The 16,733-nt window shown below is 40.0% G+C and overlaps 1 protein-coding gene and 2 long non-coding RNA genes across 3 annotated transcripts; all 3 read left to right on the top strand.

Annotated features, from left to right (window-relative positions):
• The first annotated feature begins 7,574 nt into the window (after positions 1-7,574).
• On the top strand, positions 7,575-8,844 carry LOC133728596 (uncharacterized). The gene is made up of 2 exons (XR_009855921.1): positions 7,575-8,498; positions 8,597-8,844. It is a non-coding gene; the product is annotated as an uncharacterized LOC133728596 (long non-coding RNA).
• Positions 8,845-12,108: 3,264 nt separating this feature from the next.
• LOC133727778 (uncharacterized) lies at positions 12,109-14,621 on the top strand. Its single transcript, XR_009855354.1, has 8 exons — positions 12,109-12,378; positions 12,679-12,731; positions 12,864-13,028; positions 13,156-13,259; positions 13,599-13,645; positions 13,739-13,804; positions 13,966-14,037; positions 14,514-14,621. It is a non-coding gene; the product is annotated as an uncharacterized LOC133727778 (long non-coding RNA).
• A 23-nt stretch (positions 14,622-14,644) lies between these two features.
• On the top strand, positions 14,645-16,511 carry LOC133727777 (probable LRR receptor-like serine/threonine-protein kinase At1g56140). Its single transcript, XM_062155180.1, has 4 exons — positions 14,645-14,744; positions 15,604-15,669; positions 15,896-15,940; positions 16,249-16,511. The coding sequence occupies exons 1-4, from the start codon at positions 14,671-14,673 to the stop codon at positions 16,307-16,309; spliced, it is 246 nt and encodes an 81-aa protein (XP_062011164.1). The 5' UTR covers positions 14,645-14,670; the 3' UTR covers positions 16,310-16,511.
• Positions 16,512-16,733: the final 222 nt, after the last annotated feature.

Here is a 16,733-nt window from a genome sequence, read left to right as displayed (position 1 = left end):
AGAAAAGAAGAGAGAAAGAAAGTGGGCTAGCTAGCCCAGCCAGGCTACATTGCTGCAGCCTGGGCAGACTAAGGCCCAATGGCCCAAATCCACTTGCTTCACCTTGTCATCCCAGACCGGCCGGCGTCGAACCTCCAAGGGAGTAGCACTCTGTCACCCCTCCGGGAGCCGCTAATGTCCCTCCTCCATCAAGCTTAAAACAGCCTTGAGCCCAACCAAGAAACACAGTCGGCTGCCATAAAGAACCGCCCACCACTACCTACAAACTCAGACTCCGACTCGCCGCCTTTAAAACGGAGATCTTCGACTAGTCTAGATCCATATCCAAACACCTCCATAGCCTAGCACCTCGAATCGGACCTTTAACACCACCGAGATATTACGCCGCCGATGAAAGAGATCCCTCTCCCCAAGCCGTTGCCATCCTTGTGAATTCTCACTAGAGCCTCGATTATACTTGGTTGCCTTCCCCGTGAATTCTCACTAGAGCCTCGATGATACTTGGTCTAGGGAACGCGAGTTCACTACCTCCACCGCACGAAACCCTAAATTTCGCCCTCCAAGGTCACTCTTAAATCCTCAGAGGCCTTCCGCTCCTTTTCCCTTCCTAGCTCTCGATATTATTTTCATAGCTGAGAGTGATTTGTATGATTAGACATAAAATCCATCATTATATAACAATTTAACCTAACAATATTGAAAATATGAATCTCACATGGGAAAATATAAGTGGGAAATAATACAGTATATTAATATATGACATACATGCAATTACCGAGTGTTCTAAAAATTGGTTGCCTAGGCGCTGGGCGGCAGCTCTCCGACTTGATTAATGCCAAATTAGCGAAATTGGACGGGCCGATTAGGCGCTGGGCAGGTGAGCGTTACGCGACCTGTCTAAACAGGTTTTCGCATTTATATATTCTGTTTTATTTTTTTTTTGGTCTTCCTAATCGCTCTGCGAGGCGCTATCTACCTCCCTCTCAATCCACTGCACGCCTCTCTCTCTCTCTCCCCCTTTCTAGCACCTGACTTTCTGATTTCTCAATCTGAATATGAGGCTCTGACTCCTCTCCAATAGTGCTCCTCTCTGTCAATCTTCAGCCTCCATCTCTGATGCCTGAGATTCAGTTCTCCAATTTTTTTATTGAGTTTTCTTAAATTTTTACTTCTTATTGATTGGGTATATGAAATCCATGTTTGGGTTTATTGATTGGATGGTTGCTGGCTTGTTGTAATTGCTTATTGTTTGGAATTGATGTTTTGTTAATGGAGTGATGGTTGTTTAATGTTTATTCAAACAAGAGAAAAATGCACCATCAGTACCTTAACTCTTGTGCACCGGCCAAGTTGATACCCAAACTCTCAGTGTTACCAATGTGATACCTGAACCCATATTTCGCTATTGGCGAGGTACTTCCGTCATATTTAACTGACAGCTCCGTTAAAAAAGTCACTTGCCAAGCATGTGGGCTCAAAAAAAGGGGCAAACACGTCTTTTGGCCTAAAATGCATCCCTAATCGATCAAAACCTTTGCTCTCCCCCATTCTCAGATTCATCCAAAGCAACCATTCCAAGGGCATAGGCTCTCTCGTCAAGACGATCATGATCTCGTACCACCACTATTCCAAGCAAACGGACACACAGCTCGGCGGGGCCAGCCGAAGTAGTGGTTTCCAGCCGGTCAAGCACTCCCGGGGCGGCTCCATCCACGTGGGCACGTGCAGCCCGGTCGCCCAGACGACCAGACATATGTAACTAGGCACACCAACACGAAAAAATTCAACGCCGCGGAGGCCACAGCGGATGCCGAGCCGGAGCTTCGTGACTAGCAGAAGATTCATAGGGAAATGGAAGACGGCTCCTGCGAGGGAGGCGAGAGTGAGCGGGTGGGTGATGCCCTGGGCGCGAAGGTACACTACAAAAAAGAATTGCAACCGCCACGGCAGTTTGCATCGGCAAGCATTTGCCGTCGCCATTGATGATGCTTTAACTTCGGCAAACTTCTGCCGTCGCAAGAATATAAGAACTATGCGACATAATTGAGGTGTCGTGGCAATAAGGGTAGCAAAACACTAATATACGGCTACTGCAACCGACTGCCGTCGTGTGAAGGCATGAGACAGCAGAGACTAGAGAGTAGCAAAATTTTATCTTATCTCTATGAAACTCTGACCAACGAAAGAGAGAAAAACTTCACTCCCTCTCAATTCCTCTCTCTCTCTCTCTCTCTCTCTCTCTCTCTCTCTCTCTCTCTCTCTCTCTCTCTCTCTCTCTCTCTCTCTCTCTCTCTCTCTCTTCTTTTCTTTCCTCTCCCTCCATCGCCATAACCCGAAGCATCATCCATATCACCATGACCGTGGAATCCACCATTAGCGTCTTCGCCATCCACTTCACCGCAACGCTTCATCCCCGGGACGATCGACCACCGCCATGTCGTCATTATCATGTTCCTGCAGCTGAAATTCCATATCTAACATTTCGACCGGAACCTCCTGAAGGGCAAGATCTCATACTCAATTTAGTGGGCATTTGACCAGCCTCTCAGCTACCTGCGAATCTATCTCGCCGATCTATGGTATCTATCTAATCTAGGGTTTCTAATCCATATTCTAGATTTGGTTTCTTTTTCTTTTTGTTCGTATTTTTTCTGATTTAGGGTTGTATGATAATTGTTTGATGAGTTCAGCTGTTCGGATTCCAAATTTGATTTAAAGGCTTTATGAATCTGGTTTGGCATGATTCATTTGATTTTCACTTGGCTTGTCTAATTTCAAATATTTTGTCCATCTGCACATTTGTTACTACTCTTACTGTTTGATCTAGAATATGTTTTTTGCTATCAGTTGTATGCTTGACCTGTACTGTCTAGTTTCTCATAAATTTTCAGAAAAATAAGAAAGCACAGATAAAGCTCCTCTTGATCCTAGCACTGCTTTAGGTGGTTTCTCTGGGAAAAACTATTCCGAGGTAATGATTTTATCCTTTCTTTTATCCTTTTTTTTTCCCTGAACTTGAGTGTATTTTAAATCATTTCAAGTTGAAAGCAAGATTGAGTCTTGGAGTCTTTGATAAACGTTTTGATATTTCTAAAACAGGCATCAACATTTATAATAACTTATCCTGTAAACAATGCTATTAATAAAGAGGGGAATGAAATTGAAAGAGCAGTGGCATGGGAGAAGGCCTTCATTGAGCTGGCAAAGGTTTACCTCTCTGTAATTCAGTTATAGTTTAGCTTTGTGTAATTTTTTTTTCCTGGTTGTTCAGTATGAAAATAGATAATTTATTGTTTTGAAGTCTAAGATTTGTATTGCATTTGTGATAGGATGAGCTGTTGCAAATGGTGCAATCTAAAAACTTAACACTATCTTTCTCAACGGAGAGTTCCATTGAAGAAGAACTTAAGAGTGAAAGCACTGCAGATGCTATTACAATATTGGTGAGTGGTTTCTCTGTTTCATGTTGGGTTGCTTTTTCCTTTTAGACCAAAAGATCTGAAATTCTGTAATTCATGAATACTGTTCTTGATGTAATATCGTGGACTGTTTCTGATTTGTTGCGATTTTCTATATCATTGCAAATAAGCTATCTTGTGATGTTCGCTTATATTTCTCTTACTGTTTCATTCCCTATTTGGCACCTTGCAGAAAGTTGTTTCATTCCCTGTTTGGTACCTTATTTTGTGTTCTTTTAAATATCGAAAAATTGGTCAGGGCTAGCCCGCTCACCTGCGGGACGAAATTAAAGGGACAAAACGGGACGAAATCATCCCAGCCGTTAGATGTTAATTGAGTTGATCAAACGGATTGAATAGCAAACCATTAAAATAGTTTTTTTTTAACTCATTACCCAATCTCGTTTAGTCTCAACCAAGACTCCACGTTCAGTCTTGGGTTCTTCCTCGGTTCCTCCTCCCTCCCTCATCTCAACTCTCAATCCTTCTACGGATCCCTCAGAGCCTCCCATATACCATTCTTGATTCATCCTCATCATCATAGGATTGGTCTATCTTGAAGGTATTGTTCTTAGATTTTACTCTCTCTCGATTTTAAGGTTTTTTTTTTTTTTTCAATGATTCAATCCTTTTGCAGTTTGGTGAATCATGGAGCCATTGTATTTTGTTTGATGATTTCATTGCTGGTGTTCTGATTTGATTGTTGAAATTTTGGTATTCTTTTGCAAGTATTCAGGATTAGGGTGAGCTACAGCTACTTGATCAGTTACTTGGTCAGTTACATGGTCAGTTATATGTAACTGACCAAGTAACTGTAACTGGTCAAGTAACTAATCAAGTAGCTGTAGCTCACCCTAATCCTGAATACTTGGTTTTCTATCTACAACTAGTACTTTATATGCAAAGGAAAAGCTTTTTTTTTTTAGTATGGACCATGGATCTTGATCTGTTTGCCTTCATCCATGGGTGGCAGATGGCAATGAGGTTCATAATTATAATGAATGAGTTGTTGAACAACTGGATGAGTGCAGGTGTAAAGTTATTAGTGTCTGGTACAAGAACATACCATTTGCACGAGAGAAACGCTACCTTTAAACCTGAACAACTGCATTGTTCTGACTATGGATTGAATATGGTAGTTGTTCTTATAAAAGTACTAACATACTTGTGCTCTTATCTGCCTCTTACATTCAATGTTTACTATTTTTGAATAATTCTAGGTCCATGAAGGTGCATTTACTTCTATTGGTGATGATCAGTCACTTCTTAAATACTTGGAATCTCTGGGACAACATCAGTAACAAGCATGTCCGTAGTTGGTCATCAAAGAGAGGTGAGTGATGTGAATACCCCCCCCCCCCCTCCTCCCTCTCATGAAAACTTGTACAAATTTATACTTTATGTTTTGAAAGTCCATTTTTATTCATTGATAATTATCATAAATACTTATGTTCTACTGATGACATAATGATTGAGAGTTATGATAAATATTAGCCATTCTTTCATCGACCTAGAAGACACATACATAATTGATTTCGGATATTGTACACCCGGCCATTGGAAATATACCTAGATGCATTTATGCTTTTGTTTATCTAGTTCAGGCTTTTGGTAGCATTAGCTTCTAGCTAGCTGCTGCTTTGTTATATAATTGAAGATTGTTAGCTGCTGCTTTGTTATATATTTCTTCAAGGTTGTATATATTTAACATTTTGACTGTGTAAAATTTGTCATATAGGTAGGGCTTTAAAGCATCAATTCAAGCTTGTAAGCAGCTTGGTAAGCTCCTGTTTCTTCCCAGTCAGGCTTGGTGAGCAGCTTCTGTTTTAATCTTGAAGTCGAGGAAGATTAAAACAGAAGTGTCTGTTTCCTTGTAAAGCTTAATCATCTCATAGAAGCTTCATTCCTTTTGTAACATTCATGAGAAAAATTAAAATATATCCCTTTTGTATAAGCTTTATTTTTTTTTGTATAGCTTTTATCCAAAAAAAAAAAAAAAAATTGGCATGCATATTTGCATGCCAAATTTTTTTTATTCATAAATAACACTTTTGCGACGGCGTTTTTGCCGTCGCAAATGACTTTTGGCGACAGCAAATGACTCTGGTAGCGGTTGGTAGCGTCGCTATTAGTATTGGCGACGGTATTTTTCAGTCGCATGATTCTTGTGATGGCAAAAGGTTTGCCATCACTAATACTCTTACGATGGCGCATTTGCCGTAGCAAATAGCATTGGCGACGCCACCAACGGCGACAGAAACTTTGCCGTCGCCAAAAGTCATTTGCGACGGCAAATGAAGTTTTAGCGACGGCATTGCGCCGTGGCCATTGCAATTTTTTTTTGTAATGGTAAATGCGGATTGGGTGAATGAGAGAGTTGGTGAAAAGGTCAGGGAGTGAGAACATGAGATAGGTGTGAGCCATTTTAGTGATATTCGGGTCTGGGTGGCTTTTGGGTGGCTCAAATTCTGAAGGTGGTGGTGATTTCTCAGGTGGCTTTGATGTTAGTGGTGGCGGTGGTGACGTTTCAGGGGGCTTTGATGTTGGTGGAGGCGGTGGTGATGTTTCAGGGGGATTTGGTGGTGGAGGTGGGGGAGATTTCTCAGGTGGCTCTGATGGTGGTGGAGGTGAACTTTTGAACTTTTGAGGAATCCCAAACCCATTCTGCTCACTCTCATTCTCCTCCTCATCCATATCCGACTCCCCTGGACTATCCCGGCCTCATCTCATCAAACCCATTTGACTTCTCCAAATACACCCTCCGATTCAAGTCGTGCGGGTAGTGCTGGTACTGCTCTTCCACGACGACGTCGTCTTGGCCGTAATTCTCCTCGTCCAGATCGTCGTCGATAGGGTCGTCTTCCGGCTCATATCAATTGGGAGGTGACCGAGAATACAGGTTGTTCCAGAGGTGGCCGTCGTCTTTCAGAACCCTAATTTGGAAATTTGGGTAATTGGGTTGTGATTTTGGAGAATTCAAATTCGGAATTTCAGATAGTGGTAATTGGAATGAGTTTGAAGCCCGAGTCTCTGAGTTGTTTGTATGGGTCACTGTGGTTGTGGCCATTGGGTTATGTATGTGAAGTAAAGCTTATAAAAAAAAGGACTAAATACTTGTTACTCCTCAAACTTTTCTTTGAAAAACAGTTTAGTCCGTCGCCTTTTAAATTAAACTGGATAGTCCTTATTCTTTCTAATTCTCACACAACAGGTCCAAAATGACTATTATACCCCTCATTTCCACTTATTTTATTTTATTTTTAATTTTTTCTCTCTTTTTTATTTTTTTTCCTGCTTCTTTCTTTCTCTCAGCTCTCTTTCTATTCGAGATTCTCCGCCATGGCCTCCACGACAAGACCCACAAATGCTTCGGCGACTCCTGCAGCTCTCTGCTCCAGTTCCCCAACCCCAATTCCAGCTCTGACCAGCTCAGCTCCGATCCCATTTCCAACCAACCCAGCTCTCGGTCTGCAACAACCAAGAAATCAGAGAAAGAAAACCCAGAAAGAAAGAAATTGAAAAACCCATTTGGCTACTCCAAGATCTCCCTCCCTCTCCACCACCATCACCCCCTTATCCGCCACTGCATTTTAGACCCCTACTCCCCTCCGGCGCCGCCGCAAACCAACCCATTTCTCCCGATCGCAACCCACCCAAGATTTCCTCGCTGTCCCTGACCCACTTCAACTCCTCCCTACTACCGCAGTAGCTGACCCTCCGTCGTTCCGTCTCCGATCTTAGTGTGAGCCCCAGAAAATTTTTGTTTAATTTTTGAAGGTAATATTTCGCCAATAAGGTTTTCGCAAGGTGATTTAAGTGAAGTAATTAATTTTTGAAAATTATTTTGGTATCAAGATCACAATTTGAGCCTCATAATTTAAGTTTGGGCCAAAGTCCTTTGTTTTGGGCCTAGGACAAAGGCGAGAAACAACTTAGAAAGTTTCCGACGAAAAACGAAGAAAAGAAAAGTTACGAGCCCAAAAACCGAAGGTAGTAAGCTTGGAGAGTTCCGTAATTTGTCGTAAGGGTGAAATCGTCATTCCACACTCATGAGTATAAATAGATAATTGGCAACTAGAAAACCCTAGAAACCCACACTCTTTCCCTCAGCCGAACTCTCTCTCTCTCCCCGATCTCGCTCTCTCTCTTTTCTCCTTCCCTCTGCCACCACCGGAAATCTCATCTCCAACCATCACCTCTTGTCATTGCCACTACCAATCAATGCAGCGCCAAAATGCGACCCAGACCAAAGAGAAATCGAAGCCATGCATCGACCCCGGCCTCTCTCTTCCACTCTCCTTCTATCTGTTGTCGCCTGGAAACCCAATTTCTGTTCACCACCTCACGTCACCGCCACCATCCTTCGAACCAGTACCCAAATCCGATCAAAGTCCAGCCATCCCGCCGCTGATTGAAAGCTCCCAACCACCGCATGCATGCCCAGAAAGCTACGATGCCATACCATCTGCGTTCACCGGTCTCCGAACCTTCTCCCATAACCGCCGCCGCTACAAACAAGCTTAGGGCAAGATGTTTATCACCACTCCAAAGCCTCATCATCGACCCGACGCCGGAGAACTTCGTACACTCATTCGCCGGCGATCTGGGCTTCTGCAAAACTAGGGTTATGACTTCCGGCCACGATTGAGCCAAATCACCACCATAAATGGAGTCAGCGTGTTCTTGTTCGCCAGAACCCCATGGCTCCGATCTCTGGTTCTGCCTAGAACTCTTGCAAGCGCCTCACGAGCCGCCGCAGGCGCGTGGACCACCGTAGCTCAGTCGCTCACGGTCGCCGTAAATCGTGAGGACTTCTCGACTAGGTAATTCAGTGATTTCTCTTTAGCTGGAGCTTCTGGTTTGAGTAGAGTAAACCCTAATATCTGGTTATTTGATTTAGAGTATGAGGTTGTGAAATTCTGAGATTTTGGAGAAGGGGAGCTGCTTGGTCATTTTCACTATTGTGGTAGCCAGACAACTGAGGGTGATGGAACTGCCTTGTGAGAGTGCTAGAGTCGACTTATATTCGAAGAGAATTGGGTAAGAAACATGAATACTCTATTGGAATTCTTGTTTTGAAGTTGCTAATGTATCCGACGTGTTTATTGATACGTTTTATCGGTATTAACTTTGTTAAGGAATGATCGAAGGCTTGGAATTATGAAGGACGCCTCTGTTTTGGAATCAAATCCTTTTGGTATGGATGAGGAAAAATTATTAAGGTTTAAGTCTTGTTAGAGTTGTTTCTGCTGCAGTTTTGGTTTGTTGAGAATGTGCAAAGTTAGTAAGTGTGACAAATGAAATGTTGTACGAGAATGTAATCGGTGCTTTAGCGTTATGACTTAAGGATTGGTAAATGAAAATGGAAAGAAAGTTGGATGCTAAATTTCTAATTGGTGTAGGTTTTGGTCGCAGAATAATTTGGTTAAGTAACCCAAAAAGGGAAATTCGTTTAGTAAGTACGTTGGTGATAAAAAGGGGAATTAAGGAAGCTAAGGTATACCAAGAAAATAGAAAGGTCTAACGAGTTGACCTAAAATTTAATTTCGGATCATAGCTTTGTTAATTTCTCCATGTCCCGAAAATTGAAAGAAATTTATTTAGTGGAATATTCGGGAATGGAAATTGCCATTTGTTTTCTTAAAGTAAAAAGGGTAAAGAAATGAAGGTGAAAGTGCCAAGTATAATCGCCATATCTCGAATGATTCAAATGCTACATTAGTCATTTGGATTATTTGGGAATGGGTAGTAGAATTTATCAATTAAAGGGAGATCTCTACAAACACAAGTTCTAGATCATTGTTCGATTAAAGGATAATCCGATGGACGTACTATAAGGAAATTAAGTAAATGCTTTGGTTGCTCGGTTAGTTGAGTTATAATGACGTCAATGTACTCATTGATTTAATTTTATTTCAAAGGACTCAAACGTGTGCACTTGGATTCGGACAAATGATCGAAAGTCGGGATCGAACCCAAATGTGGACGAGCACTCCATATCCAGGTAGGGTGAGCTGTCCCTTCCTTGTTAGAGGCTTTTCTATATGTGGAATGCTCTAGTATAATAATATGTTGACTGCAAGTACGTTTTTGGTTGTTCATTAGTCGATGCCTCGTGATATCCGTGTTTCCATAACTGATAATTGCTTATTGTGAAAACCGAGGCTAGACTTGCATGTTGAGATACTGTACCCATTGTATGTTTATACTTGTGACCTGAAAGTGAATGAGACCTAGACGCGTAGATTCCTAGGGATCCCACGGTGTCGATAACCGTGAACCTCCGGAGGGGGCCGTGCTCCTATGTTTGTCGAGGAAGAGTGAGTACAAACAGTGAACCAGTCATAATAGACTCAGGGCCAGGAAATGGACACTTTCGCTACTTGTAGTCACAAGGACTATAGAGTAGTTGGCCGGTTCTCGAAGGATGACGAACCAGGTCGGTCACCGATTTGTTTTAGATTGGCCGGCAGGTATGTATCTCGGAGCTCCAAATTGTGTAAAACATATTGCATATGTTTTATAAAAGAGAATAAATGTTTGTGGTTGCCTCTTTTAAAGTATTTTCGATAAACGTGCACAATATTATGTAGTAGATATTTTCAAGTATATTATTTTTCAAACCTAGCATGGTTGGGTTGGCCCCTACTGGGCATGTGAGGACGAAAGCTCACCCCTACAACAGTGTGCAGGTTTCGAGCGCGTGGTCGGGGAGCGTGCAGGGGAGGCACTTGGTCCGGCTTGGCGTATTTTTCTTTAACTTTGTTAAAAGAACTTATTTATTTACTTTTTATTTATTTATTTGTTTCCTATTCGCTTATTTACAAAAATTCCGGGAGACCCGTAACCCTAGGGCGCGTCTCCCATACTTGTATTTACCTATTGCTAGAGTGATTTCCCAAATTTGGCTCCTATTGTAGGCCCAAATCCTTAGCCCACTCTAAATTCCGCCTTTGAAAATATGTTGTTCGATTGCTAGAGTGATTTGTCTAAGAAAGTGTTTTGTGAACCAACAGTCTGAACTCAAAAGGCCTTGCGATTTCGGGTTGATGAGTTATCGGGATGTCATTCGTGACATGTTGGTTCCTCATTGGCTCGAAGTCGCGGCGCTGTGGGACCCCCCGCTCGGGTCACCACACTCAGCCCTTCTCCAGCCTAGACTTTCTCGATCCCGCTCCGTCTCCGATTCATCCACGGATGCAAAACCTATCAAATTTCAATCAAAATTCACCAAATGTCTTGTGGAACCAGGTCTCGGATCGAAAAAGAAGCGCGCCGAATGTATCTAACATTTTGGGGCACAACCAAAGAACCTTACTGGAAAAGTGGTCATCGAAAACTAGAGACTTCGCCGGAGGAGCAAAGCTAAGGTTCCAAAGAAGTGAAGAACATCAAACGGAGAAAAGAAATAAAAGGAGAGAGAGAGAGAGAGAGAGAGAGAGAGAGAGAGAGAGAGAGAGAGAAAGAGAGAGAGAGAGAGAGAATAAAATAAAATAAAATAAAATAAAATAAAAAGAGAGAAAAATTTAAAAAAAAACGAAGAGAAAAATAATAAAAAAGAGGAAGTGAGGGTATAATAGTCATTTTGGACCTATTGTGGATCTGTTGTGTGAGAATTAGCACTATGCCAAAAAGGCCTTCAGACAACACACTTCAGACGACATAAGTAGTGTTTTAGGTCGTCTGAGTTTTTCAGACAAACTCAGACGACATAATTTTTTTTTCCGTCGTCTGAATATAGACTAAAACCATACTGGTTTAATTTGGAAAAATGGTGAGCATTCAAACGACACATTTGTGTAGTTGTAAAAGATGATGATTTCCTATCTCAAAGATCGTTTCATTTTGAAAATATGATTAGATACAGACAACACTTATATGTTGTTGTAAAAGATGGGGATATTTCAAATCTAACCCTAAGAGCATATTTGGAATTCCCTCCAAAATGTTCTAGTCCTTTCCCTCTCAAAATGTCGAGACCCTAGCTGACTAGTCAATGGGGGTGATACTCAGACAACACAATTGTGTTGTGTGAAGAAGGTGAGTTTCACTTTTTTTTCTTTTTCCCAAGTCTTTTTTGGCATTACTACACATTTACTCCTTCCCATCTCGGCTCACTCTTTCAACCACACAAAATCCCCATTTTCTCTCTCCACCTCTCGTTTGCTTCCCTGAAACCCAAAATCCCTAGAATCTCTCTCAATTAAATTCTCTTCGGAAATCATGTTCAGATCCAATCCCCGGAACCGGAATGCTTCTCTTCCAAAGACAATGGTTTCAATTTGGGCGTTTAGTGTTCTTTTACCTTTGGGGTTTGTCTGATTTCTCACATTTTGTTCATGATTTTTCTTCTTGCAGATTGATATTGGTTCCTCCTGTAGACTGTGAAACAGATAAACCCTAAATCATTATGTCCCAACAGGGGAGACGCAAACCCCTATCTCTTTCTCCGGGCGTAAGCGGTTCCACGTCAGTGCTCATAAGGCAAACCACAGTGAAAACTTGCTCTAGTATATCACTCCTGACTGCTGGTTCGCTCTCTCCGGCTCCAATGACGGTGAGCTTCGTCTCCTAAAGATGGAAGCTTTCACCGAATCTTGGGTTTCTTCTTCAATCCAAGAAAAACCCAAAGGAGGAGGTATCAGTATCGACAGTAGCGATGGTGTGGCAAGGGAAAACTGGTGGAAAGGAAGGCTTTATTGGCAAGTATGGACAATCACTCATATATATTTGACTACAACACGTCAAATTTGTTGTTCTCCATAGAGCCTACTGCCCTCCATGTCTCAACAAGCTTCTCTTCACCACCAAGAATCCATTCTCGTTTGCTTTCGACTCCTTGTTCATTCTATGCACTTCTCTAGCTCTGGCTTTGTCCCTGTTCGTCGCCCATGTTGACTCGGCCTCTGCTTTAGGCTAGGTAACCCGCTCGGACACATATGTATCTCTCTCTGGCTTAATTAGTTTTCTGGTTCATTAGTTGATAGATCTGGTTTGTTTTCCTTTGATTTCTAGATATAAATTTGATTTGTTTTCAATTCAGTTTGTCTAGGGTTTATATGATTGCATTTGGGTTTCAAGATTGGGCTTTTTATTTAGGCATTGCCCTCTGTCTCGACCTCTCAAGCTTTATAAAGCTTCAATATTTTGAGTTGTATGTTACATTGCTATAACATCTGTTTTGAATTTTTTTTTTCTTTTCTTTTTTGCTCGGTTGTAGGTTGAATTGTTCTAGTGATGCCGATTGAAATTACTCGTGAATACATATTTGAGGTATTGTAACAATATTTCGAAATTCCCCCATTTAATTCCATTTATTAGGCTAGATTTATGTTGCATTCTGAATTCTATCGTTTGTTCATAATGTTAATACTTATTAATTTATTGGTTGCATTTGAATTGCAGATGAGTTTAGATTATGTAGTTTTGATATGGGCTTGGATTATGCTAAGGGAATCAATGGAATTAGGAGTATAGATGGATATGGGATTGAGCAAAATGAAGCTAAAAGGGTATTGCATTTGGCACCAATAGGAAACTCTTGGGTTCTTCAGCTAAGGAAGTCAAAAGGTATTTCATTTGGCACTCTTGATGTATGTTTTATAATGTTTGTAGCAGCAGGTAGGTTAATTAGAAGCTCTGCTTGTTGTGTTATTATTCTCTAAAATACCAGCCCTTCTTCCTTGCCCAACAATAGAACTAGTGGAGTCACTGAAAGCATAGCTTGTGCCCTATCAAAGTGGAAGAAGGGAAGGCCTCTTGGAAGGGGGACTTTGGTCATGTTTATGTCGGATTTAACATGTAAGTTTTGTTTCTATGCGGATCATGTAGTGTTTGATTGATGGTGTATATATAAATCATATCTGGCTGGTTTCATATAGTGTTTCTATGCAGATCATGTAGTGTTTAATATAATACAAAAATCATATCTGGCTGGTTTCATGGTGTACATATAAATCAACATAGTTTTGGTTTTTTTTTTTTCTCTCTCTCTCTCTCTCTATATTGTTACACCCCGGCAGTAGCTGGGTCTGGTATTCCAGAAATCAAGGTGTGTTTATATGGTGAGATGGACTTGCAGTGCATTTATTTTAGAGTTTATCGGCGAAGTTTCTTGCTAACTGTTATTCAAATGTTCAGGGGTCGTAATTCATGGTGTCCTACTTTTCATAACATTGATTGGAAAGGTGTGGTGAACTTATTTAGTATTCTGTATTTTTTTTTTTGGAAGAGTAAACAATGCTTTAGATCATTATAATCGTCTTCTGGTATCTGCTCAGATATTTGTGAACCTTGGTTCAGTGGGGGGTGATCTAGCTTTACGCAGAGAAGGTCATCTTGATAAGGTGGGCTGAGTCTTTCAATGATTTTATCTCTCATGTGCTTTTTTAACCTTGGTTCTGGTAACATGTTTCTTTTCGCCAAATGAAAAAGCATTAAGATATATGCAGTAGATTTTTTTTTTTTTATGTAATATCTCTTAGATGATTACATTTGTTTGTTGCAGTTGGGCATCAGACATTGAACTCTTTGGCAGTATACCTGACTTCATAGGAAATTGGTCAAAGCTTACTTCCTTGTAAGCTGCTCTAAATAAATACTGGTTATCTATATTTTTTCCAATTCAGTTAAATGATAATAGTTTCATCTTATAGCTAGGCTTTATAAGCTTAATGTTTATGGAGGAAAAATATATTTTCCACTAACAGTAAGCTAAATGTTTTGCTAACATTTCTGATTCAATTATTTCCAACATTGGAGGATACCAAAGTTTATCTCAGCTGTAAGTTTTTCTTGGTGATTAAAGACCATTAAATTGAGTAAACCCAAATTGTCCAACCTATAAAGGAGAGTACCATATGCTAAAGTCAATGCTATCCCCTTCTCTAAAATCACTTGCAATGTATTATATGGTTAACCAAAATTGTATTGTTTATAATGAATTTAACTAGTACTGGATGCATCTATAAATGGTATTTTCTGTATCAGAATTTTTACCACTGACTGTGTTTGTCCTTCAGGCTTGTAACTCTATTATTATTATTTAATTACCAGGGACTTGATCTTCAACAATCTAACTGGACAAATACCAGACTCACTGTTTAATTTGAGTTCTCTTTCCATCCTGTAATATCTCAAGCGCTCTTACTTGTTTTATTTTCCTCCTAAATGTACTCTTCAAGTACTAATTGAGGCATGTATTTCTATTTTCATGATTATGTTTATTGGAAACAATAAGTTGAATGGCGCTCTCTCTGAATCGAAAAGCTCATCTCTTCTCAATGTGTAAGTACTTCAGCATGTTTTCCTTAAACATCATCATAATTCATTACACTTGGAGTTTTCTGATTTTTCTGATAAGTATGTTCTGTATTTGATGAACTCATCTGAGTCATCTCTTTGTTGATAAATATAATGTACTTACTTCGGCTTTATCTGAATTGTACAATATCAGCTTCTACATGAACTTGAAGGATTCTGAATGCCCCCACTTCTTTTTCTAATTAACTCATAATCTTTTTGAGTGACCTCACTACTAGATGCTACTGTTCTTTAGTTGATAATTTTTACTAAATGCCTACAACTAAGCAATAATTCCATAGAAGTACAGATTTATATGCAGTGAGCTATAATAACTAGTGAACAGATGTTTCTCACCACTAGAATTTATCGTAACAAGACTATTTGACAACAGTATGAGAAGAAAAATAGTAAATAGCAATGAGTTGCAGCTAATTGTCTAAAGTTCAACCCACAACGTAGCTACTTTTTCTATAGGAGGCTTGCATTTATTTATTCAGTAATTTACTAATCTACTATTTATGTCCCATCAAGTTGGTTAGGAGCCCATTCTTTGTCCTACAACTTGTTCAGTCAGTCAGTCAATTTTTTTTCTCAAGATATGTTTTTCTCAAGATATGGCCTCTCATTGCTAGAAATCCTGAACCATAATCTTGTGGGTTCATGGGAAAACATGGAGAAATAGGGGTTTTAGATTCAAATTAATATGATGCAAAATCATATATCAGAGTATCGATAGGCTTGACCAATGCCTGAATTTTGATAATGGTCTTGGTATTATTATATTTAATTGTATGAAACTATGAACTATGTAATTGATGTATTTGTCATGACATGTATGCAGAGATTTATCATACAATAATCTAGTTGGGAGCATTCCTTCTTGGGTCAACGGAACGAGTTTACAGCTGTATGTCCTAATATTGCAGTACATATTTATTTTTCTGTTTGCAACATGATTCTTTTTTTTTCCTAGCTTAATAACTGCTTTACTTTTTTATATATCAGCTTGACCTAGTTTATCAGTGTCAGTTTTTCCAGCAATCATAACGATTTTGTTTTGGTAGGATGTCCTTGCATTTATATACTTTATACGATGACATTAACTTTGAGAATTTCTTTGGGTCTATTTGCAGTAATTTAGTTGCCAACAACTTCACCCTTGACAGTTCAAACAGCAGGTGATTATGTGCATCTTAGCTCACTTTCAGTATATTGAACATTTGATTATGTATATGAGTTACAAGTCATTATCACACATGCCTGTCATTGTTTTGTTCTTTTGTTTCTCAATTGAGGCTGCATCCAAATCCGCGTGGTACTGGCTTAGATCCTGAATCAAATCTCTCATTATTTCAGTTCTGACTCAGGCTCACACTGTCAATCCAATGATCTATTGGCCGTATCATCATATGGTTTCCCAGATCTATTAACATGTTATGTTTGTTTCTCCCCTAATTTGGTGATAATCATGCATGCTTTTGTGTAGGAAGCTGTCAAGGGACAATTATGGAGATTACGTGATCCCCAGGGGAAGCCACCAGGTGTAATGCAGTAGTACAGCTAGCTAGTTTGTATATTTAACTTGTGTCTAGTAGAAATTCTTCCTTCATTAAGTATTTGGACTTGTCTGCAGATTCAAATTAGTAGATATGGGCAATTTTGAACTGATGCTCATGATTAGGTTTGTGTACATAAGACAATGGTGGATTAGTGAAAATTTCAATGAATGATTTTGGATGTGTATTTTATGGTTTTATGAATGGGCAATTTTAATTTTCAGATGCATGCATACCAATTGTAACAGGCCAGGGGACTACTAATATGTGTTATCTCAAATTGATAGCTACAACAAAGCACACCAAAATGTGTGGTTGCAGCTGAATAAAATCAACACAAAAAACAATTAGAAGTCTATTGTCTTTTTGGCATTGGGACGACAGAAAATTGTAGTCTAAATGGCAAAACAACAAC

This window comes from Rosa rugosa, chromosome 2 (assembly GCF_958449725.1).
Source record: "Rosa rugosa chromosome 2, drRosRugo1.1, whole genome shotgun sequence".
Classification (NCBI taxonomy): domain Eukaryota; kingdom Viridiplantae; phylum Streptophyta; class Magnoliopsida; order Rosales; family Rosaceae; genus Rosa; species Rosa rugosa.
The sequence above is the reverse complement of the archived record's forward strand: the minus strand, read 5'-3'. Positions and strand labels throughout refer to the sequence as shown.

Bases quoted from the DNA above. Each gene is read 5' to 3' on its own strand.
- LOC133727777 (XM_062155180.1), top strand. From the start codon at position 14,671: ATGATTATGTTTATTGGAAACAATAAGTTGAATGGCGCTCTCTCTGAA. The intron at 14,745-15,603 runs GTAAGTACTTCA...ACATGTATGCAG, and splicing joins AGCTCATCTCTTCTCAATGT to AGATTTATCATACAATAATC. The intron at 15,941-16,248 runs GTGATTATGTGC...GCTTTTGTGTAG, and splicing joins CTTGACAGTTCAAACAGCAG to GAAGCTGTCAAGGGACAATT.